Here is a 22,731-nt window from a genome sequence, read left to right on the forward strand (position 1 = left end):
AAAGAAAAAAAACAGGTAAAGTATACGTCTCTTTTTTTCAAGGATTTACGACGAAAAAATTCTTACATGAAAATGTGGTTTTTAAAATCAAGGAAAGTCAATTTTCCATGGGAAAACATTTCAAACAGACACCAAGGCTTATTCTCCCTGCGGTTCCAGAGACTGGTTAGTGGCTGGCGATTGTTCACTTAATCTTGTGTACTTAAACCACTTTCGGCCCTCACCGTCTTAATATTTAACCAACCGAGATGAAGAAGAGAGTGGAATCAAACAACAGGAGGAAAAATTTCACAACTTCAAAGCCGAACCAGAACAACTATTTATATAGTCCACCCACATGAATCACCCCATGAGCTCCAAAACTATACAAAATGATGACCCCCCATAGTACAAAACTAGTCATACTATTTACACGTGTGACTGGAAGGGGAGTTAAAAATACCTTTCCCGTTGTTTTGTCGAATAACTACCTCATCAGTAGTGACCAAATGAGTGCATCCCAAGAGAAGAGATGACTAAGGCGGGCGGATGCCCAAGCTTCCTTGGCACCCTGCATCTCCAGTCCTTATGTAGGACTGTGGCTGTCCATGGGCATTGATGTTGTTGGCAATGAGCACATCCAATGGAGGTGGTGGTGGTGGTGGCCTGACGACCTGTGCAGCAGCAGGTGGCGGGGTCGGTTGGACCATAAATTGGGTGAGACCAGCGGAAAACGCTCGCCCCGTGAGGCTTCCCCTCATCCGACCTGTCGGTCGCCAGTTGTGCTCTGATGGCAACTCAGGCAAGCTGTCACCCCCTATAAAAGAGACCAAGTTGTGTATCTCGTGATAGTCCCCAATGGGTGGTGGTAGCCTCAGACTATCACCAGAAGAAGACATTGGAAAAGATGATACTACTGTTCTGGGAGCTTGCATTTGAACAGTTGGCGCTCCTGAAGACCTTGTCATTTGTGAGGTATGTTGGGGAACCATAAGTCGATTCGCTGCTGCCGCCAGACCAATGCCACTTTGGGCTGGTTGCTGAACCTGCTGCTGCATTGACGGTGGATAATGACAAGATTGTTGAAGCAGATTTGCAGGTTGGTTCACGCTTTGAGTAGCCCTCAAGTTCGTCGGAGGACCCTGATGATGATGTATATTTTGGTGATCCAGAGGAATTCCCAAGGAAGCTCCTCTATAAGCACCCGCTCGTTGCTGGACCGAGGGCATTTGTGTCCCAACTTGGCTTGTAGCTGGAAGGCCGACAACCTGTTGCAGTGCTTGATTTGGAGCATAGTGACGGTCCTGACGATCCCAGTTCTGTAAAGAAAAGCAGCAAGCATTAAACAAAGAAAACCTATGCCAATTTATTTGGTTAGCTAAGCCCACACCGTGTAACGTATAAAAGGACCAGTTGTAAATTAACGTCAAAATCTACAAAGCTGCAAAGTTGGGAAACTAAATGAACATCCATCACATGCACTCCATTTGGTGCTGTGATAAAATGTAGGATCAGTTTGATGCTTTCATAATTTAAAAAATTTAATGGGTGTGGCACCACTGAACCTACATATTGCTGAACCTACCGAATTGAAGCCATCTGGAACGGGTGTCATGGAAGTCGTTGGTTGAGAGCCAATAGGCATGGCACCACTGGAGATCATCGGATTTGGATTCAGTGCGCTTGTTGTTCGTGGTCTTTGATGATGTGGGTTGGGTACTTGTGTTTGAGCTGGAAGGGCCTGAACAGCTATGGGGTTCCTGGTGATGTGTCTAGGTATTGATGGCCTCCCAGTTTCACTGCTGACAATGGAATTTCCAAATCGTGGCTGCTGTTGTAACTGCATGTAGCTTTCAGTGGCCACAAATTGTCCAACTTGTGGGAAAGAGATTGTTGGTTGTTGAGTCATGCCATGACCATTATTCATGGGTTCTCTATTAACTGCGGGAGGAACAGCATCTGTTAGCACAGGAGCCAGCATACCACCACCAACCGGAAAGGAGGTCTGTATGTGAGCATCATCAGTCCTACTAATAGTGGGACCTGGTGATCCATTAGAGTGAGAAGTTAATGATAACATCCTTGACCAGAAGTCGGGCCCTATTTGTTGATAAGCACCTTCTTGAAGTGTATCAGATGCACTGTTGACAATTGATGATGATTCGATGAGATTTTCGGTACCAGAAAATCCTTGAAGAAGAATATCCTGGAAAGGTTTTCTATCTTCAGTTTCAATAATATCTGCATGCACCTGGTTTATTATAGGGCATACAGAAGTTTCTGTTGCGCCTCCTGCAGCATTGGATGTCAGATTGCCCGGGGTATCTGTTTCTTCCATAGTCAGATCCACAACACCAGCTTGGATATTCTGTGCCTTCTTATTAGATTCACACTGTTGTTCTAACCCATCATCACGCTCTTTGCCAGGAAGTGACCCATTGTGATGATGATCTGCATGGCTATCCAGTTCAGCAGCAATCCTCCAGGATCCATCTGCTGAGATAAACACATCAACAACATCCTCTCCTACCTCTCTCAATACCTGAAATAAAGCATTATTTATTCAAATGGGATAAGTGCTCCATTAAGTTCATTTAATTTGAGATTTCATAACAAGAACATAGCAAAGTACTTGCCTTGACCATATTTTGATCAATACGGATGTCAGTGCAGCTAGTAGGCTGGTTACAATGAGGGCAGCGCCAGGATGGCTTTCTTGAGTTTATCTCCATGAAATTGTCATAATCAAAACACTACAAAACATCATATCAGAAGACCGATAAATTCACAACTTTAATCCCACAGTTGTATTGATATGGTAAAAAGATCTAACCTGGTGATGACGGCAGAGGTGTCCTTTCACAGGAGTTACCATACGTTTATAGCTGTCAGTGATGGGCAATGAACATACAGCAGTCAGTTCAACATTACAAGTTCATGCCAGATGTCCTCTAGAAGGGTAGGTAAGGAGACCACCGATTTCAATGACCCTTTAAATTTCATATAGGTTACCATGTAAAGGACACAGCTACTATTTGATTGAACGTGCTAAAAAATATCAGCGCCAAAGTAAAAGTAATGCAGCAACTAATTGGATCTGATACCAAAATTGGTGCAAAACTAATAAAATTTTGGCACATAAATATAATCCAAAACTAAATGCAGATCCTTTTTTTTTTTTTTTGATTGATTCAGATCTGAAATATTTTACAGTCAGATTATCAATCTAGAATATATTCCCAGCAAAATCTCTGTCAAACATTAAGAGCAATCAGCAAATCTGCCTCAATCTATTAGTTTGAGTCACTCTAACACTAATATCTGGATTGATGCAACTCAAAATTACAAAAATGGAGGAACTTACGAACAATTTAAGGAAAGCAAAGCATCATATTATCTAGTCATGAAACATCACATATGTAGAACTTGCAGAATCATCACAATGTAATAGCCTTTGACAGCTGGTTAAACAACGTAAAACAAGATGAGTTCACCCATTATCAAAGCATGGTTGTGCCAATATCAGCAGCCTATATATTATAGGGAAATGATATCCACACTCCCTTTGATAATGGATCTCTTCACTTTATTAAACACTCCTATGAATACTTGAAGCCCTTTTGGGGGGCAAGGCAGCTCTTGCTGTAGTTGCTGTTAAGTAAGGTAGCTCAGCTTGCTGTAGTTGTTGTTGCTAGCAAGTTGGCTGTAGAAAAGGGGAAAGCTAAGTAAGCTTGCTGGTTGTTTCGAGCTTAGGGTAACTTAGGTTAGGGGAGCTAGCAACGAGCTAAGTCTGGTGTTGCCACTGCGCATCTGCTGCGCAGCTCTGATAAGATAGGGGAGAGTCCATTCCGCTAAGCTGCTGTTTAACATGTAGTTAAAGAAATCAGGACGAAGAGAAGAATGCCATTATTAAAACAAGGGAGTGCCGAAATCCATCTCTCTACATTCACAAAAGATAACTACTATAAGAAATGTAAACCTCTTTGAAAACTCCTGAAGTTAACTCGGCTTTAGCCCTATCCAGTCAATCAAAACCTCTTCAGTTTTCCAAGTTAATAAAAAACTCTGCGTCAGTCATTGACTCACTCAAGTCGAGTTTTTAAACACTGATGGAAACAGGAAAAAAAAAGGACTCTGAATGATGACAGAAGAATATAAAGACACAGATTCCACCAAAAAAAAGGGAAAGAAAAAAGAGAAAAGAGGCTTGCCCAAGCTTTGACTTGCGAATTATACCTCAATGAACCTATTACATGCATCATACGTATTCATTTCACTACTGAATCTTGGACGCGATTACATAACCATTGTTTGTTTGATCTGGGGAGAAATTTTTTCGGCACATGTCGTGGATAATTTGACTATATACAAGGTGAAATGCAGTCATACACATACCGAATCCATATTAGCGAACTTAAACAAATCTTTGTTAGAACAAGTTGGTGACTCAAGTACTCAACAACTTCGCAAGTATCAATAACCCATTGTGATGTAAATAGCTATTTAGCTAAATCTCCCTAACATTATCTTTTTACAAGGTAATCGTGAAAATCGATTACCATGCATAAAAGAAACAAAAACAAACTTTGTAACTTTTATTTTCCCTGAAACAAACATGGTTTTAAACATTATCCATGCTGGTTCAAGTTTTCTTTTTTTTCAAGTAAAATCAAACAATGGAAAAGCAGGAAATTTTGGAAAAGTTTTTCCTTTCCAAACTTGTCCAGAAAATTCCTGCAATCTATACAGGGCCTAAATGCCACAAAGAACAAAATAGATACCACATTCATGAAGATAAGCCGTATCAAAGTTTACACAAGGAAATCATAGCATACCTGATGGGACAATTAAGTGATATTCTTGATGGGCCCTCAACTATCTCAGCATCTATTATCGAAAAATAAAGCAAAAATAATGTGTGTTAGCTAAGTATTCAGACATCGAGTACAAGGCTGACAGAAACTATGGTATACATAAAGATAAAATAAAATGAAGACAGTTTTGTAAATTAAATTACGACACTCAACTTTTAATAGCAAAAAAGTATGGGAATGCGATGCACGTTTTAACCATTCTTCATCGTGTTTCACATGTTATTCCACTTTAGAAAGGAATATAATGAGCTGCAACTGCAAGATTTCAAGTTCTAGTGACAAAAAATATATTTCAGGAGAGTATATATGTCAATAGCCACAAAATGAATTTTGACTGGTAAATGTAGTTGTCCACCAAGACACCCTGTCAATAAGGTGGAAAATTAAATTTTAGAACATTGATTTAGTTTGTTCAGATTTTAACATCCATGAAGTGTACAGAGAAACAATATTTATGGAAACATGCATACGATTGTGATGTAGTTTGAGAAGCCAAACGAGGTACGACGATTGATATTCATGCTTAGCCTCCTGGCTGTGAGAATTCTCCATGATCCTCCCTGTCTAGTGTCTACTGTGGTCTTTCTCTTCACCCCATTTCTCTCCACTTCTTTGATGTAGTTTCCCATGGATTGTTTACAGCAAGAGATGGGTTTATCTGCACCATGTTCTCTTGGGAATATGAAGCCCCTTTAAGTGGCGGCTGATGAGCTCAAGCACCACTAACTAGTGGTCACCCTAATCCTTGTGTATCTCACATGAAAGTAGTGAGTTCCTCATCTGAGGCAATGAGGCCAAGGATGCTTTTCCAAGGTTTGAGGCTGGAGAAGATTAAATGGGAAGACTTTTTTTTATCCCTGAGGATGCAGCTGCTCCAGTGGTGGAGCATTCAAGAAAGAGTTTGATTGGGAAGGGGTGTCCCTGATAGAGTCTTCAATGACTGGATGAAGATGCCATGGAAACCTTAAGAAGAACCATTGAATATATGTTCTATGTTAGAAGAATCATCCCTCCCTTTCTTCTTTCCGCTTCCTTACCAGGAAAGTAATAAAGTTCTCCCAAGCCCTTCACGTCCAAGTTTTCTTTAAGTCCACTTTTAAGCTTTTTAATTTCTGCATTATCAGCTCCAATAATAATGATGTCATCAACATAAAACCATTAATAATAATGATTGTAGGCCACTTATTGGCCTACAATCTGCATCACAGTGTCTCTATAAAACAACAAAGTGTCATAAATAATTTCCTTGTATCCTCCATTACGAAGCTCTAGGGGCATAGAGAGCATTCTTAAGCCTACAAACAATTATACTCATGTTTGCTTCCTCAAAACCTTCGGCTTGTTTCGTATAGACTTCTTGCTTGTGGTATCCATGCAAGAATGCATTCTCCACATCCATTTGATTCAGCTTCCATCCCAAAATGTCAGCTGGAACTAGAATTCATCTCACTGTAGTTGCCCTGACTACAGAACTGAATGTTTCCTCAAATCAAAACCAAGTTGCTGGTTATATTTTTTGGCAACTAGTCTAGCGCTGTATCTATATATTGTTTTATCAAACTTCTGCTTTATCTTTTATACTCATTTGCACCTTATAATATTCTTATCCTTGGGGTGAGCCACTACTTCTCAGGGAGCATTTTTATGTAAAGTAGTTATATCTTCCTCTGTGGCATCGATACACCTTCTACAAAGGTTGCAGGTTCTGCTGAGGATAAGATGCTAACTTGTACATTCAGGGCTTGCTTATGTTTCTGCTACAAGTATAGTGCTTCTAATAAGCTTGCATAAGACGTGTGCTATTAGTCAATGCACAGAGAGAGAGAGAGAGAGAGAGAGAGAGAGAGAGAGAGAGAGAGAGAGAGAGAGAGAGAGAGAGAGAGAGAGTACCTGAGCCCCCCCTTAATCTCAGGACTTCTGGTAGGAGGATAGTAAAAATTAGGCTTATCAAACATAAACAGAGTGAGTTTATGACATTGAGTGAAGACAATGAATCACTGATATCATCTGCGCCCATCAATATAGCCAACGAAAAATGCACATGATTGCCTTGCGTCACAGGATTTCACTTTTTTCCTCGGAGACACTCCCATGGGATGCCCCAAATTATTGTATGTCAAGGACAGACAACCCTAGTGCAAGGGCCTGAGGGCCCATGTCGCAAGGCAATCATGTGCATATGTCAGGACTAGTGTTTAAAAACTAGTTGACAAGACAAGGAACTCGCCCGAGTCGATAAGGATTTTTCTTGGCCGCGTTCCGCATTGCACCACATCCGCATTTTGCCCTAAAGAGTCAATAAAAACTCCTTTGACTCTCTCGAGTTATGACTGCGTCAGCCGCATTCTTGGCCGTGTCCTTGCCGAGTCGACAAGGATTTTTCTTGGCCGCGGTCCGCATCACATCCATGTTTTTAAACACTGGTCGGGACGCCCCAACATATGGTATGTCAAGGACAGCCTACGCTAGTGCAAGGGCCTGAAGACCCTACATGGTTGACACCTTCTATCGTTTCTCGAAAGCTCACGAACTACAAGTCACTCGAGCCCATCCATGCTACTAGCTTGCCCTAGTCGTGTACCACTTTAAGCCTACTTCTCGCCGTCGTCCTAAATTACGAACCAATAGAATACAATGCCTTCGAGCCCTCTACAACTCCATCTTAGTCTTGTGACCCTGTTGTTCAAGGCAAAAACCCCTACCATGAACTAATCCAAAGGATCAGAAGCTCGGCACGATAGCTTAAACCAACTATAGGCCACGTAAGATCTCACCACACTCCGCACCACCAACTCCTTTAACTTGGATACTCAAGGAAAATGGATTCATTAAGAGCCCTTGCACGAGATTGAAGCACAAGTCCACATGTCCCACTCGAATAGTTAAAGCCCATCAAGGCACAAGACAGGACCATACCACGTCCCAAACCACCCAGTCCCTTTGGATAGGGTGTCCAAGGTGCAAGCATGCACATGGACCAATATGCAAAACCTCTACCCGCGAGGGTAGACAAAGCCACCTCGATACGCTCCTGTCAAGTCTGCCACAAGGTGTAACACAATGCTAAGTATATAGGACATTCTACGGAAAAACGATGGTTGGAAGGGCTAGGTAGAGTTTTTAGGAGTAAACCAGATGAAATCCAAGTCCAGGGTTTCAATAGGGAAGTAGTTGAATTCTCGAATTTAGAAAACAAGCTGAAATTAACAACTGGCCCAACGGATCGGAGAAGATATGGCTGTTGGATCTCTTCAAAGTTTGGATATGCAATAAAAGACAATATTCACATTTGGACTCAATTGGAACATGGGAAGATCAAATTTGGGAGCTTCTTAAATTCTGCAGGTTTTTTTTATTTGACTAAGGAACTGATCCAATTGTAGATCCAGATCCAGCAGTCACTTGGATTTTAATATAAGATGTTGAATAAATGTCCCGAGAGAACCCAGACTTGTATCCAAATCAATTAGTTAGATCATGAGATAAGTTTGTTCAAATGGGTACACCAAGGCTTGAAATTGCTAGTGAGAGACTGGGTGGAAAATGTGAAAGTTGAAGGAGACTCGTTGAATGTCATAAGGTGGTTGAAGAAATCTCAAAATCCGCCTAGGAGATTTGATCATCTTTTTGATAAAATGTTTGATTGGATGTCTCGGTCTTAGCGGTCATTTCTTCATGTTCGTCGATCCACTAACCAAGTGGCCGATCGCCTCGCAAGGGAAGGAGTTTCCAAGGAAGCATTAGCTCTCTTTGACTCTCTTCCCCCTTAATTCCTCTTTTCTTGTTTCTTCTTCATTTTCCTTTTGCCGATTTGTATCTTGACCATCTTGGTCCCTTTTTCAATAAAATTGGCTACCATTCTCAAACAAAAGTTGTTCAAATGGGGATTGGATGCCTCATCAATCGGTGAAGTAAATTGAAATCAAAGAGAAAATTTAAACTATAGATACCATAGATCATGAGATGTGAACAAAAGATGAGAGTCAAGGATGATACTTATTAGATAAGAAGATAGTAAGGTTCAAGTCACACCAACCCAAACCCAAATCCTCAAACCAAGGGGTTTCTAGGTCATCACACCGTAGGATGATCAAGGCATCACACCAGATCTAAGGATATCACATCGATAGCAGCAGAGCAAGCATAATCTTTTTTTATTTTCAATTCATCATAATCTATTCCCAAAAGGAGCCAACGACCTTACATATATAGAACCTTGGACTAAGACCAACTAGGATTCTAAACTAAAACATTGAATCTTTAACGTGGACTACTCTTAAAACTCCATATGACAATAGGACTCTAATAAGAAAGACCACTTAAAATTTTTGTTGTACATTTTTTTTTAAAGGTAGCGGGATTTTATTCATAAGTTATCAACCAAAATTACATCAAGGGGGACGAGGCGTCCCACCAATGCTAATGATAGTTACAGCAAGAACCTTCCTGACATCAGCATACACCACCAGCCCTAACCCCACTCACAACAGAATCATAGGCGACAAAATAGCATACCAAGAAGATAGTAACCCCCTTGACATCTTTGGCATGGATTCAAACCAAACCTATGCGACATTCTTTCTCCCATATCCAATATCCAATCTCCTCTAGCCAAAGATTGGTTGTTATGGCTGTGATCATACATTTTCCATAACCTGAACTTCTGTCAAGTCCACTCCCTGTTTTTCCAAAATGTCCATTGCTTCGTTTGCCGACCTCCTCATATGTTGAATTTGAGGATTAGCTATCTGAATTAGGCCCCTGATTTCCTTGGATGCCCAAAATTTTTGTAATACTTGATTGACTACATTTTTATGAGGCTAACACTAGATTAACTTGAGTGATTTTATAACAAGGAGACCATAGTATCCCCCCTATGACTAAAAAGAACTTAAATAACATTCTAAAACTAAATAAAAACCACTTTTAACACCAATGATTGGCCCTATCTTCCTAGTTAAGCAAATGATGGTCCCCGCCACTAAGGTTTTTATATTAATTTTCAGCATTGGTTTGCATACGCAGTGAAGGTTGGAACCCAACCAAGCTAACACTCTCATTGGCCTTCAATCCCAACCAAAGAAGCTGAAGCATCCCTTCAAATAACTCAGTATCAAAACTCCTCCGTGTCATCGTTGACTCTCTCGAGTCAACCCCCTTTTACCCTGGTTGTGTTCTTGTCCAAGTCCGTGTAATGCCCCGCGTCAATTGAGAACTCGACCGCATCATGTCGAGTCAACTAGGATTTGCTTTGGCTGCGTTTTGACCCGCATCCGCATTTTAAAACAGTGATAACTTGCAGCCCGTATACAAAGCTCCCTTATGGTACCTTGAAATGCCACCATGGTTCCTGTCGTGCCTCCTGCAAGGTTGGTCCCTCACTAAGCCTCTTGGCCACCAGCAAGGTTCTAGTCTACTACCTATTGGGCATAAGGGGTTGGGGCAACCACCCACCTAAGCCACCCATCAAAGAGGTTGTTACTCTTTTGGGGGAAATATGTACACCCAAATACCAAATTGATATTGACACCCCATTGGTAATAGCAACTCCCACGCCCACTTGAGTCGTGACCATGTGCCACCACTGCCCTCCAACTAGCCAGCTAGCCTGCATAATGGACCCATGTTTGATCCTAGATAGACTCTTCCATGAACCACGGCACGTCCATGCACCAATCACGAGAAGCTATCTGCTTTCCCAGTCACACTTGGGAGAGAACTTTCGAATCGTGTCAAGAACATGTGCATTCACAAAAAATCACATTATCTAGGAGAGTATGAAGTTCCTGTCATCTTTTGAAATTGTTAGAAACTTACCAACTTCTCCAAAAGCTTAAGATATTGGAGAAGGGCAGTATTTAATCTTTTATACTTTAACACTCCCTCTAACGTGTGGCCCACTTGGCAAACACGTGGCACATGTGGTCCCACCTTGGGCCGACCATTGCATGTGGATTTTTTGTTTTGTTTTGACATCAGGGAGGTTTGATCTTGAGACCTTTGGCTTTGATACCATGCTAGAAACTTACCAACTTCTCCAAAAGCTTAAGCTGTTGTAGAAGGGCAATATTTAATCTTTTATACTTTAACAGAAATGAGTAGCCATATGAACAAAAGTCTGTCTAGAGGTGTTTCAGAGAGTACCCAAGTGAAAGATCGGGGAGATGTCCAGTCTCAATGATGTATAGATTTTTTCTATCCACAATCCCATTCTAAGATGCAATTCACTTTGAGTCAAAAAATCAAAAGAGATTCTTTTTAGCAGGCCCAGATCCATACCCCAAAACCGGGTGAATATGATTCTTTCCTTTTTCCAGTCATGGTCCTATCTCCAGCTCTTACGAGAACGAGTTGTGTCTTGGTAAGGCCACAAAGCTCTTGATCCAATAGGAGATCACCAAGGAGTGTGAGGGCACGAAATCAAATGTCAAACGCCATGACTGACAAGTTTTTTAAGATCCTTTGTAATTCTCAAGGGCTTAACCAAGTCCATAACAATTTAAGTTTTAGAAAGAACCGTTGGATTGCTTTACAAACATATCTTTCAACCTGCTAATTTAGTAATTTGTAATTGGACAGTGCAATCCCACAAAATTTGGACAAATTGCACATACCGCCCCACAGCTAGTTAAATATGAACTTTGGTGGCAACATATATATATATATATATATATATATATATATATATATATATATATGAGAAAAGTGTCTCTAGTCTCTCCCCTAGATAAGCTTATCTACTCCTCCCTTTAAAAAAACACAGTGGGCCCACGCTGTTTGGATGATCCAAAGCATTCATTTGATAGGTCCTAACATAGATAGGGTGTGCCCAAAAAATCAGCACCAAAGGGTCATCCTAGAACTTCGTTTTGTGGTGCCTTGTGGTACCCAGAATGGACACATATAAACGTCCACGTTTATATGCGTCCATTTTGGACACGGTGTGCCCAACAAAATGAAGTTCTAGGATGACCCTTTAGTGCTGATTTTTTGGGCACACCCTATCTATGTTAGGACCTATCAAATGAATGCTTTGGATCATCCAAACAGCGTGGGCCCACTGTGTTTTTTTAAAGGGAGGAGTAGATAAGCTTATCTAGGGGAGAGACTAGAGACACTTTCCTCATATATATATATATATATATATATATATATATATATATATATATATATATATATATATATATTTTTTTTTTTTAATTTTTTTTTTCTTTTTTTTTTTCTTTTTTTTTTTTTTTGAGAAAAAACTATATTTCAACCTGCTAATTTGTAACTGGACTGTGCAATCACACAAAATTTGGACAAATAACGGATACAGCCCCACAGCTAGTTAAATATGAACTTTGGTGGCAACATAAAAAGTGCCTTTGGCTTATTGTGATCGTAGACACATTAGCTTTGGCGGGGTCATTTCTAATTATTTTGGTCCACTCCAATGTTATCTGGAACAAGGTTTGTTCCGGTACGCAGTACAGGAACGGATACGGGATACGATGGTAGCCCGGTAAACAGGATGAAGGTAGGCTAAGTTAGTTCGCTATTTGGGGTCACAGGTCGGTTTGGAGGCGCTAATTCAGATAAATTATTCTTGTCATTGCAGCAAATCTATGGAATAGGTGACCTAACGACTAGGAGTGATGTTTGTGCAAGATGTTCTTCAATTGGTCTATGTAATTTAGTCCTTCCACATTTTGTGCCTTTCCTTCCACGTTCTGCGGCTTCCCATGTTATAAATTGGACTCTTTAAAAAAAAGATAAAAAGAAAAGAAAAGAAAGTTACTATTAAAAAAAACTCATACGTAGGAAAAATCATCTTTGCCTTCCTTCAACGTGAGCTTTCCCTCCATTTATTTTCAAAAAAAAAAAAAAAACGAAAGAAGCGGGAATTTACCATTAATAAAACTTTTGTTAATTGTATGCCTTTACCTTTACAAACCTCCATACAAGTATCAAAAGAACCCATAGGAATAAAAGAGAAAGAGAAAGTTGCCATTAAAAACCCGCACGGAAAAAATGAAGAGAAGATTAAGAAAACCAACTAGTATAAAAAAGTGCAACAAGCAATAAAATCAACGAAACCAGCAATGTCTTGGTAGTCGTAACTCGTAAACCCCTTCCCCTCCAAGAAGGGTACCGAAGGAATGCCCCTCGCAAACTTATGCTTCTCTCTCTCTCTCTCTCTCTCTCTCTCTCTCTCTCTCTATGCATCTCTCACTTTCACTTGCGTGGGTCGCCATTTTTGGCTATCCGGATCTCGAACGAACTGCGTTTGGGATCATGTGACCTCGGATCGCTGATCGGAAGGCGGGATGGCGACCCCGGTAACATTGATCCAATCATCATTGCATTCATGGGCATGCTTGCTATATAATTCGTGGCGAAGGTCAACCCCAATAAAGCACATGTCGGCGAGTACTCTTATGAATTGGTTGAAGAAAATTTCATGCTCTTTGGCACTTTAATATATTTTTTCCCCAAGATAGTCTTTGACTCGGGATTATGATGATTGTTTTCTTATATTCACTGGAAAGGAAAATTTATGCAGACCATTTGGCTAATCTTTGGGGTTTGTTGTTTTAAAGTTGTAAGCATGAATTATGTGTCTAATATTTAGTCTAGATCCCTATTTGATGGGTTAAGGTGATGGGGACATCAACAATGGGGGTGGATTCAAGGTTTACAAGAACAGGCGCGGACGAGAGTGATGGTGTAGACTCTAGCATGGCCCATAGACATGGTTTTTAACTTCATTTAGTTTAATTTGGATTAGATGAATGGTTGAGATTAGTTACTTGGGTTTTAAGTTACCTTCTAGGGTTTCTTTTCTTATAAATGCATCTTATGAAAGCAATGTAAAGGGCATTTTAAATATTGAATAGAATTAACATTTTGCTTGAAGCCAGAAATTTGGGCTTTCTTCTTCTCTCTTCTTCTTGTGGTTTGGAACCATCTTCTCTCATCTCCACTCATCTATTCTCTTCTATTTCTTCAATCAAATCAGCACAAACAAGGTTAGTAAATCAGATTTTCTATTTTCTTTGTTCTTGAACCCTAAAACTAGAAAAACCCAAAATCCATAGATCTCCCTTGTTCTTCATGATCTTGTTTTGAGATTTTGAGGGATTGTTTAAGTGATTAAACCTCACCTAAAACTCACAGGAATCTCAACTTTCAAACCCTTTTGAACCCTATTACAAGTTTTACCCTTGTCAAGACCGGAAACCCCTTTTAAAGATCCATAGCCTAAACCTGCTATCAAATCAGAACCTAAACCCTAGAATTACCTTTCTTTTACCTACCTAAACCCTTATCTAAGATCTGGACAGCAGTTTCCTTTAATTTCCAGATTTGCAAAAATTACCAAAATACCCTTACGGCCTAAATCTGGATTGTTTTGACTCAATTCTTGTTGCTGGACATTTTTTTTGTTTTCTTCATTAATTATTATTAATTTCTCATGCTTTTGTTACATCTAATTGTTAGGGCTTACATTATCTTTTAGTTCTTTTAATTGGTTGCATGCACAGGCCTAGTTTCGGACTAATCCTTCTACTGTCAATTCATCTTACGAATCTTTATCGCTTTGATTGATTTGTATAAGGTTTACTTCATGCTTAATTATGATCTTTACAATTATGTATGCTATTTAGGTCTCATTATTGCTGCTGTCCATAGATTACTTAGGCGTTAATTCAGCCCTAGGTTAGTTGTTGAGTGTTCTTTTAGTTTCCCATGTAAGCCCTAAATTGTCCTAAAGTCTTAATCCCATTAGGAGTGTAGGATTTTTCTTAAATTAGGTATTGTTCTGCATCATAATGTTTTTATTTTTGTCTCAGTGTTCTGTGACGCCCTCATTGTTCTTCATGAAAAATTTCTAAAGGATTCATTAGCCGACACCAACTAGTTTGGGACAAAGGCTTAGTTGAGTTGAGTTGAGTTGAGTTCTTTGACGCCCTCTCTTCTCTCTTTAGGGCTTTGTGTTTTCTTTTTCTTCAATGGTGTCATATTAACAAAATTCTCCTCATCTACCTTTTTTTTTTTTTAAAATGCATGAAGCATAGAATTTCAAATAAACACCATAGAGAATTGATAATACATGCCAAAATAACAGATAAAAAAGTGAAAGGGGAGAAATATAGATATATTAGCTTGTATGACATAGCACAACAATAGAAAATCACCCAAAAGGAAACTTGATTCTCTATATTAGTAATAGGAGACATTCTTACATGCTTATCAACCCCAAAACGCTGAACGCAATATAAATTTAATTCTCAGTCCTAATCATACTTTTTTTTGGAAAATGTCAGTCCTAATCATACTACGAAAGCAACTAACCTGATCTTACTGAAATGTAGAAAGTACAGTCTAACAAAATATTTCTATACATTATAGCTTTCCATTTAACGTTTAAGGCTGCAAAAAACCATTCTAACTATGGATAGCAGCCCTAATAGATATCAAGTCAGATTAAGAAATTAACTTGATAACAAATCTAACAAAATAGAAATAGAAGCACTAGTAAAATCACTTTCAAAACCCCCCAAAAAAGGTGACATCATTATGTGACAATGACATAAAATCAAGCTGATTTCGTTTGACTTATCTCCTGTCTCAATGGATATGACCATAGACATAGAATATATCCCAAATGCACATGTAAATTATCTGCATCCATCACTTCCCACACAGAGACTGGCAAATGATACCGTAAAACAGGTATGAGAAAATGAAGAAAAATGAAGACACCAATAGCAAAATATATCATTTGATGTATCACAAAACTTACGATAAATTCTTTGAAATGTTATGGTATAGGTCCGGATGATAAATATTACATCCACAACAATTTTCGTGATATGCACTGCAGGATCATCTCAAGTATGAATACAGCATAAACATTTCCAGGAATAATATATATGAGATCTTATAGTTTCCCGAGGGGGGCGCATTAGACAAAACATGGCTGAATGAGCACTTACAAAGTTACAATCAAATGATATTGATAAGATGCATCATGCATGTACTTGTTTATATACCCTACATCTGGGCCAGGTCCTCGAAACCCAGTTTTTTGGGAATCATACCCACTGTTTGGCTTTTGCCTCTGCCTTGGTTATATCCCCTTTGTGGAAATCCATTACTCAATCCATTAATTTAAGGGTAGATGCTAACATTTATTCGGTGGGAGTTAAGGTGGTGTCCGAGGCCAGTAGTAAAGACAATTCGCCACTTTTCGAGGGATCCGATCAGATTCCCACTGATAAAGGCTCACCGGCGGCGGTCTATCCATCGGAAAAGGTGGCAGAGGCCACTGGATGTGGATCGGAGCCGGTGGTGGTCCCCAGTTCAAATTTTGAATTTCCCACCTACGCGCATGTCCCCTCTGAGATCGCCCCTGTCTCGTCAGAAAGTAGGGAGGCTAGGGTCAGGGGACTTGAGAGTCTGCCAAATGTAAGGAAATCAGTATTGGCAGCTCCACATGGCACAAAAAGGAAGGCAGGTAGAAAAGATGTCGTAGACTCTTTTAGCCTAAAGTTGGCAAAGGAATTGAAAACTTTAAAAATTAAAAAATAGGTTTCTCAAGGATGGTAAAAGTGTTGACATGAAGGGTACCCGCTTGGGTAAAGGTAAATTCAGGAAAGGCCTTGGGAAGGATGCTCGTATCTTGGCGACACTTGGAGGGTTGTCAGTACTTAATAGAAAAATTAAGTGTTTGTATAGAAAAAAGGAAATTAGAAAGAAAAAACGTGACTCCAAATTAACACTACCTTCGAACTCTGCAAAAGTCGCCTACTTCAAGTATGTCCGGCAACGATCAACCTGAGGACACAAGTAGTGTAGGCAAGGGGGTAGTTGCCCTAGTAGATGGAGACCTGTATCTCCTAAAAAATCTTAAATATAAGGAAAAGCTAGCAAGGAAGGAATCGCCTACACCTGGTGCGGTGTTACTCTCCCCTCTTAAGAAGCAATGGATGAAAGAAAGCGCAACAGCTAGTCGAAATTCGGAGTTGTCTCCTTCCCAGACCACTTTGAATAGCGAAGAAGAACTTCACACGCCCCTCCGTAACCTGCCCATTTTCAACAAGATTTTAGAAAAGGAAAGGCGAACTCGAAGGCGTCTGGGCGGGACCCAGATCGGGGGCGAGGGTTCCCAATGGTGGAAGATGATCGGCGATTAATGCAGTTTAATGAATCCAATAGTAATGAGAAAGGAAAGGTTATTTTGTTACCACCGGCTCTCGACGAAGCTGGACTCCCAGAGGTGGAGGGCTTTAACGATTTCTTAGCGATGGGAGATGTCCTTGGAATCTCTTATTAGGAGGATCTAGACAAGACCAGAGAAATGTTCCTCGCAACGCAAGCCAGAGTCGCAAAGGAAAAATAGAGAGAGACAAGGTGATTGAAGTAGAACCTAAATCGTGAGAGTTTGAGAACTTATCTCGAGAAGTTGCTACGATTTGCTGCTCTAGGGGGCCTGCTTTGCCCAGTAAAGATCTTAAGTAAGGTGCGTCAGCTGTGGATTTGTCTACCTGATTTCTGGTGGATCGCATAGTCATGAAGTTTCTGTTTGATATAGTAATAGAGTCTGGTTGGGAAGAGGAAGGTCACAGGAAGTACGGAACTTAGTATGGGGGTGGGGGGTTGTGTGCTGTTGGTATTAGTCCTATAGGTTGGGAGTAAGGTATCTTGTTGTAAGGAACGTGTCGCAGGGGTTAATATTGGCGGTAGGTAATCCCAGATCCTAGATGTGTTGAGAAAAGACTTTGTTCCTCCATAGCTTGAGAGACCATGGTCTTTCGCTAGCTGAGGCCTTTTGGGCTGCGAGTTGTTCTTACTGTTTTAGTCAAAGAAAGGAACTGACAAAGGAATAGATGAAAGATTTATGTGCAGATTAGCTTCAGGTGTTGTTCAAGAATCATTCTCTTACATTGGTTTTGGGTATGCCCATGCCAATTCAATCTAATATTTTGTATTGCAGGATGGGACTCCTGGTCCCGAATGCTTTCTGGATATTAATGAAATTTGTCATCTTTCAAAAAAAATACCCTACCCGCCTTGTTTGAGAAATCTAAAACATAACTGAGCATGTAATTGGAGACTATCAAATACATGCAAAAATCACAAAATGTAGCAAATGTAACAGGTGATGATGATCATGTAATTAATAAAGCTATTGTACTAGTTTTTCATCAACGTTATTAATCAGCCTTTCCAACTGCATTAATGAAGACATTACCAAAAAAAATGAAATTGGGATTTATTGATTACCTGATGCAAGTGATGATGCAGCAGGTTGGACATAATCTTGCAGCACAGTAGTTTCAGAGGCTGATATCACACTCATATAGGCAATGACTATAATATAATTACCTGAAAATGACATATTACTAATTGTGACAAGATGCAAATCCATTTTAAGCAACTGAACGACAATGGCTACACAGTTTATGTTGGGGTGATACCATTAAAATTCCCAACAGCCTGCATAAGATTTGTGCCAAACTTGAGCATTGTTGTGACATCTGTTGGAAATTGTGGTCCATTGTCCTGATCGAGAAAATGATGACAGAAAGAAAACCAAGGCCATCAACGCATTTGCAGCACCAGGAAAGATGATTCATGCACATTATTATTTCGTTGAAATGTCTGGATAAAGAAAACAAACCGGTGAAACGGTAGTCCTCCTCTCTACTCCATTTCCATTCAACACGAAACTGTGAACCAACAAAATGATCAGAATAGGAATTACTTAATAGTATAAGAGGCAGGAGGAAAAGAGCTATACCTCACATCTGGTGGACTTATAATGCAAGAGGATGTCTCAATATAATCCTTTCGAGCAACAAACAGCCGCTGCACAGAAAAGACAGCACACAAACACACACACACACAAAAAGCTTCTGAACTCAGAGTTTGTTAAGTTAGTGTGCCGCATTAATTCATAACCAAGCCTGGAAATTTTAGAAAGAACAATTCATACATAATAATATTAGAGGTTCACATGTCTTAGTCCGCATTTACAAGAATAGGAGAGGAATGCATCTATAAGTAGTGTAATTTGCTGTGGGAAATATTTCACATCAATGGGTATGCACTCAAGAAAGTCATAGAAATAGAAATAAAGAGTGGCGAAAAGAAGGTGAGGTCTCTCTATCCTCTCCATGAATCGAGGACAGATACAACCAAGACCTAGCGAGGGTGCAGACCTAGAGGACACCGGCGAATCAACAAAGCTAAGGCAGGAAACATCATGGCCTAACTAGAAACAGACAAATTTTAGGTGCCACCCTTGTGGGAGGCTCGATCAACAAACAGTAGCTATATGTTGGACAGTGCCTGGTCAACACAGAGCAATTTATCTGGCAGTCGTACTACTGCCTTAAAGCAAAGCAATGCAATAAGGTAAGCAGGCTGCAGAACTGATAAATTCGCAGTGTGTTCATTACAAGGAAATTGGAACCATCAATTCAGCATGAAAAGCTACTTTCCAGAAACCAAATTGACTTATGGAGATGCTTACGATTCGTTCTTGTACAGCCAGTGAAATACTCTTGGGGATATAAAAATCAGCCACCAAAAACTCATATCCAGGCTACAAAACAAAGCATGAATTAGTTTACACTTTCCAGTTTTAAAATCAACATGTCACTTAAATAAACAAATGACAAACACCCAAAATAAGATGGGACCGAGAAACAACGAAGGATGAGTGCAACAATTTTGTTATAGGTCCCCAGTATTGATGCAAAAATGAGAAGATACATAATAAGGCAAAAGAACCCCATTTTCCCATGGAAACTGTCACGGTTCACTTCCAAAGAAGAAGATTGATGTTTCAAAAATTAAACTGTTGAAATGGCTAAAACTATCAACTAACCTTGGCCTCGAGAGAAACAATTATATGGCCCATCTTCATCCGTGGATAAAACCTGCAGAGAAAAACATCATTCAAGAAGAGTATAGAAGAGTATATACTCCATAATAGTCAAACACCATTCATCATTTCATCCAAAAGCATCCCCCTTTCAAGTAATCCTCATGCGAGGAAAAGAAGGGAACACAATTCGATACAAGCACAAACACCATTTTCAATATATACTTACATATTTGAAAAGGAGAAAGAATACTAAAATTGAATCAACACACAATCTACATGAATGGGTTTCACAGTTCCTGGTTAAGGAGCTTTTCTACCTGTATTTGAAATTCAGAAGCTAAAGATGATGTCAAATTCCAACCCAAATGATGCTCGACAATGATCATCAAAGAGAATGAGTAAGAAGTCAAAGATGGGAGGAGCTTAAATTTGAGTTACAAGAATCTTATAAAGGGATCTTCTTTGAAGAAACACTGTGCGCCACCACGATGTCAACATGACCAGGAGTTGTGGGATCCTAACATATTTCAGACATGTTATTAAGTCACTTTAAGTGGGTTTTAGAAACCCGTGAATTTTATAAAGAAAAAAAAAGTTAGGGTGCAATAGTTGGGTTCACATTTGCTCTTTTTAAAGATGGGCTCCTAAGCCAGTTTATGACTGTATTTTTGTTTTTGTTTTGTTGTTTTTATTATTATTTTTTTTGTAAGGTTAACCTTTATTGAGAAAGACCCAAACCAAAGTAAATAGGCGGGAACGAGATCTCCCACAATATTACATATAGGCCCTCATCCAAAACTCATGTGTAGTCATTGCCTACCTAATCTAGTATGATTGAAGAGAGCAAACTCAAATAACTGTTGCACTTGCAGAAACATGAACATGTACAACGCCCTCCTTGCCAACACTTTGCATCCCAAGCAAGATCCCCAACAGGGAACCACTGACTCAATGGTTGAACAGTCGGCTGAGAAGATTGCCACATCTTCCCTGTCCGTGCCTTCTTTCAATAGTTTATCCGCATCCTCATTCTCTGATTGATGCATACTGTGAAACTTCGGGGTAATGAACGCCTTTAGATCTCGAATTTCCAGGATGATGTCCACTAGAACATAGGGTCCCACCGCTTTTTCGCAGACCAATGACAACGTTTGATGAGTCACCTTTGATAATTAGAGGCGCAACACCACTAGTTGCAAACCATCTCCATCCCCATAAGAGCGTTTGAGCTTCTGTCTCATTTGAATCACAAGCGCAGACTGACCCAAAATAGGATAATATTACCTGCCCACTAGAATCTCTGAATAGTCCTCCAACACACGTCCATCTAGGGATGGCAATCTATGAAGCACGGATACGGGTACATGGATACGTGATTTTTTTTTTTAAATAATAGGATACAGGTACGTTGGGATAATATTACGGGTACGTTTGAGCTTCTGTCTCATTTGAATCACAAGCGCAGATTGACCCAAAATAGGATAATATTACCTGCCCACTAGAATCTCTGAATAGTCCTCCAACACACGTCCATCTAGGGATGGCAATCTATGAAGCACGGATACGGGTACATGGATACGTGATTTTTTTTTTTTAAATAATAGGATACGGGTACGTTGGGGGTATGCATCATATAATATATTTTTATATTTTATTATATATTTATAAAAAATTAAAAATTAAATAGTGAAATTTAATTGTCGTTCTCCTCTCATCTCCCAACTACGATTTGGTCGGTCTGCTCCGGAGAAGCGATATGGTCGGTCTCCTCTAGTCTCCCAACTACGATTTTGAGGAAATCCCAGATTCTAAAATCCGCGTATCCAAACGGCCCCTAAATGATCTTATCTCCATGTTGAAGACGATCAACAGTGAGGATTTATAAAAATAGGATATGGGTACATTGGGCCTCCGGAGAGTGCGGGTGTGCCCGAGTACACCCTCATCCTCCCGATGATGTTTAGGTGCGTACCGGGTACTACTCGGGCGCACCCGCACCCAATACGCACCCGATACGAGTGCGTGGAGAGTACCCGTGCTGCATAGATGGCAATTAAACAAGCAAAAGCGGAGGATCCGCCCCACGCCGCCCCTCGCAGGGTGGGGATTCCCCGATTTAGGCGGGGGCGGGGCAAGGATGGGGACGGCTCTGGCCCGACCCCATAATCCCCTAATTGAACAATGTTTATATTATTATTATTTTTTTATGGAATGGTTTTGATCTTTATCATCTTTGAAATAAAAATCTTCAAATATATAAGCGGTTGCCTTTCCATAAAGTGTTATATTTTAGTTTTGAACTTTGGATTCTTATTTAATAATTGTTTGATTAAATAAAAAAAGTAGAAAATATTATTATAGTAGGGCAGGGATGGGGCGGGGAATTTTTCCTTGTAGTGTACGGGGCAGGGACGGGGATTAGATTTATTCCCCGCCATCCCCAAAGCGGGGACGGGGCGGAACGTGGCGGGGGGATGCAACATCCGGCCCCGGCCCGTTGCCATTCTTACGTCCATCCCAGGTTTCCTTTTGAGCTTCCGTCAAATTTTAGTTTGCTCCATCCGATAGGTGCGAGCTCCACCTTGGTTTTTTTTTTTTTTTTTTGCTTTCTTTTTCAAACACAATCTCCTTCTAGTTTCTTAGAATCTCGCCAATGCTATAACAAGATGCTTCCTTTCCTAATCTACTCCACGTTGTAATGTCGGTTTGATATCAAGCATTATTTTTCCCCAACCTAGTGCAAACCCAGAGGCTCGCAACAACCGCCAAGACCTAAATGGAGCTCGTGGGGAATAATACTTCAAGTTTTCACAGCCATATTATGCCCAAATAATTAAGTAAACAGAAGCAACTAATTTCAGCTTAGAAAACCCATGTAACGTTAGCCGTTGAGATAGAAATCAATGCAAACAGATGCTAAATCAAATAGTAATTGAATATAAAAGTTCCATAGCATTCATAAGGCATGTAAAGGTCCACAAAACTGAAAATCAGATT

The 22,731-nt window shown here is 40.0% G+C and overlaps 1 protein-coding gene across 1 annotated transcript in view; it reads right to left on the minus strand.

Annotated features, from left to right (window-relative positions):
- Positions 1-261: 261 nt before the first annotated feature.
- The window catches only part of LOC143890530 (uncharacterized), a 60,136-nt gene continuing 37,666 nt past the window's right edge, over positions 262-22,731 (minus strand). The window contains exons 6-16 of the mRNA XM_077395268.1: positions 19,735-19,786; positions 19,378-19,449; positions 18,643-18,710; positions 18,523-18,571; positions 18,320-18,404; positions 18,126-18,227; positions 4,815-4,866; positions 2,813-2,864; positions 2,616-2,732; positions 1,565-2,521; positions 262-1,298 (exon numbers count right to left, since the gene is read on the minus strand). Of these exons, the coding sequence (XP_077251383.1) occupies positions 516-1,298; positions 1,565-2,521; positions 2,616-2,732; positions 2,813-2,864; positions 4,815-4,866; positions 18,126-18,227; positions 18,320-18,404; positions 18,523-18,571; positions 18,643-18,710; positions 19,378-19,449; positions 19,735-19,786 (2,389 nt within the window). The 3' untranslated portion in view covers positions 262-515. The remainder of the gene's footprint in view (positions 1,299-1,564; positions 2,522-2,615; positions 2,733-2,812; positions 2,865-4,814; positions 4,867-18,125; positions 18,228-18,319; positions 18,405-18,522; positions 18,572-18,642; positions 18,711-19,377; positions 19,450-19,734; positions 19,787-22,731) is intronic.

This window comes from Tasmannia lanceolata, unplaced genomic scaffold (assembly GCF_043159265.1).
Source record: "Tasmannia lanceolata isolate RefF3 unplaced genomic scaffold, GAP_Taslan_0.1 ptg000013l, whole genome shotgun sequence".
Classification (NCBI taxonomy): domain Eukaryota; kingdom Viridiplantae; phylum Streptophyta; class Magnoliopsida; order Canellales; family Winteraceae; genus Tasmannia; species Tasmannia lanceolata.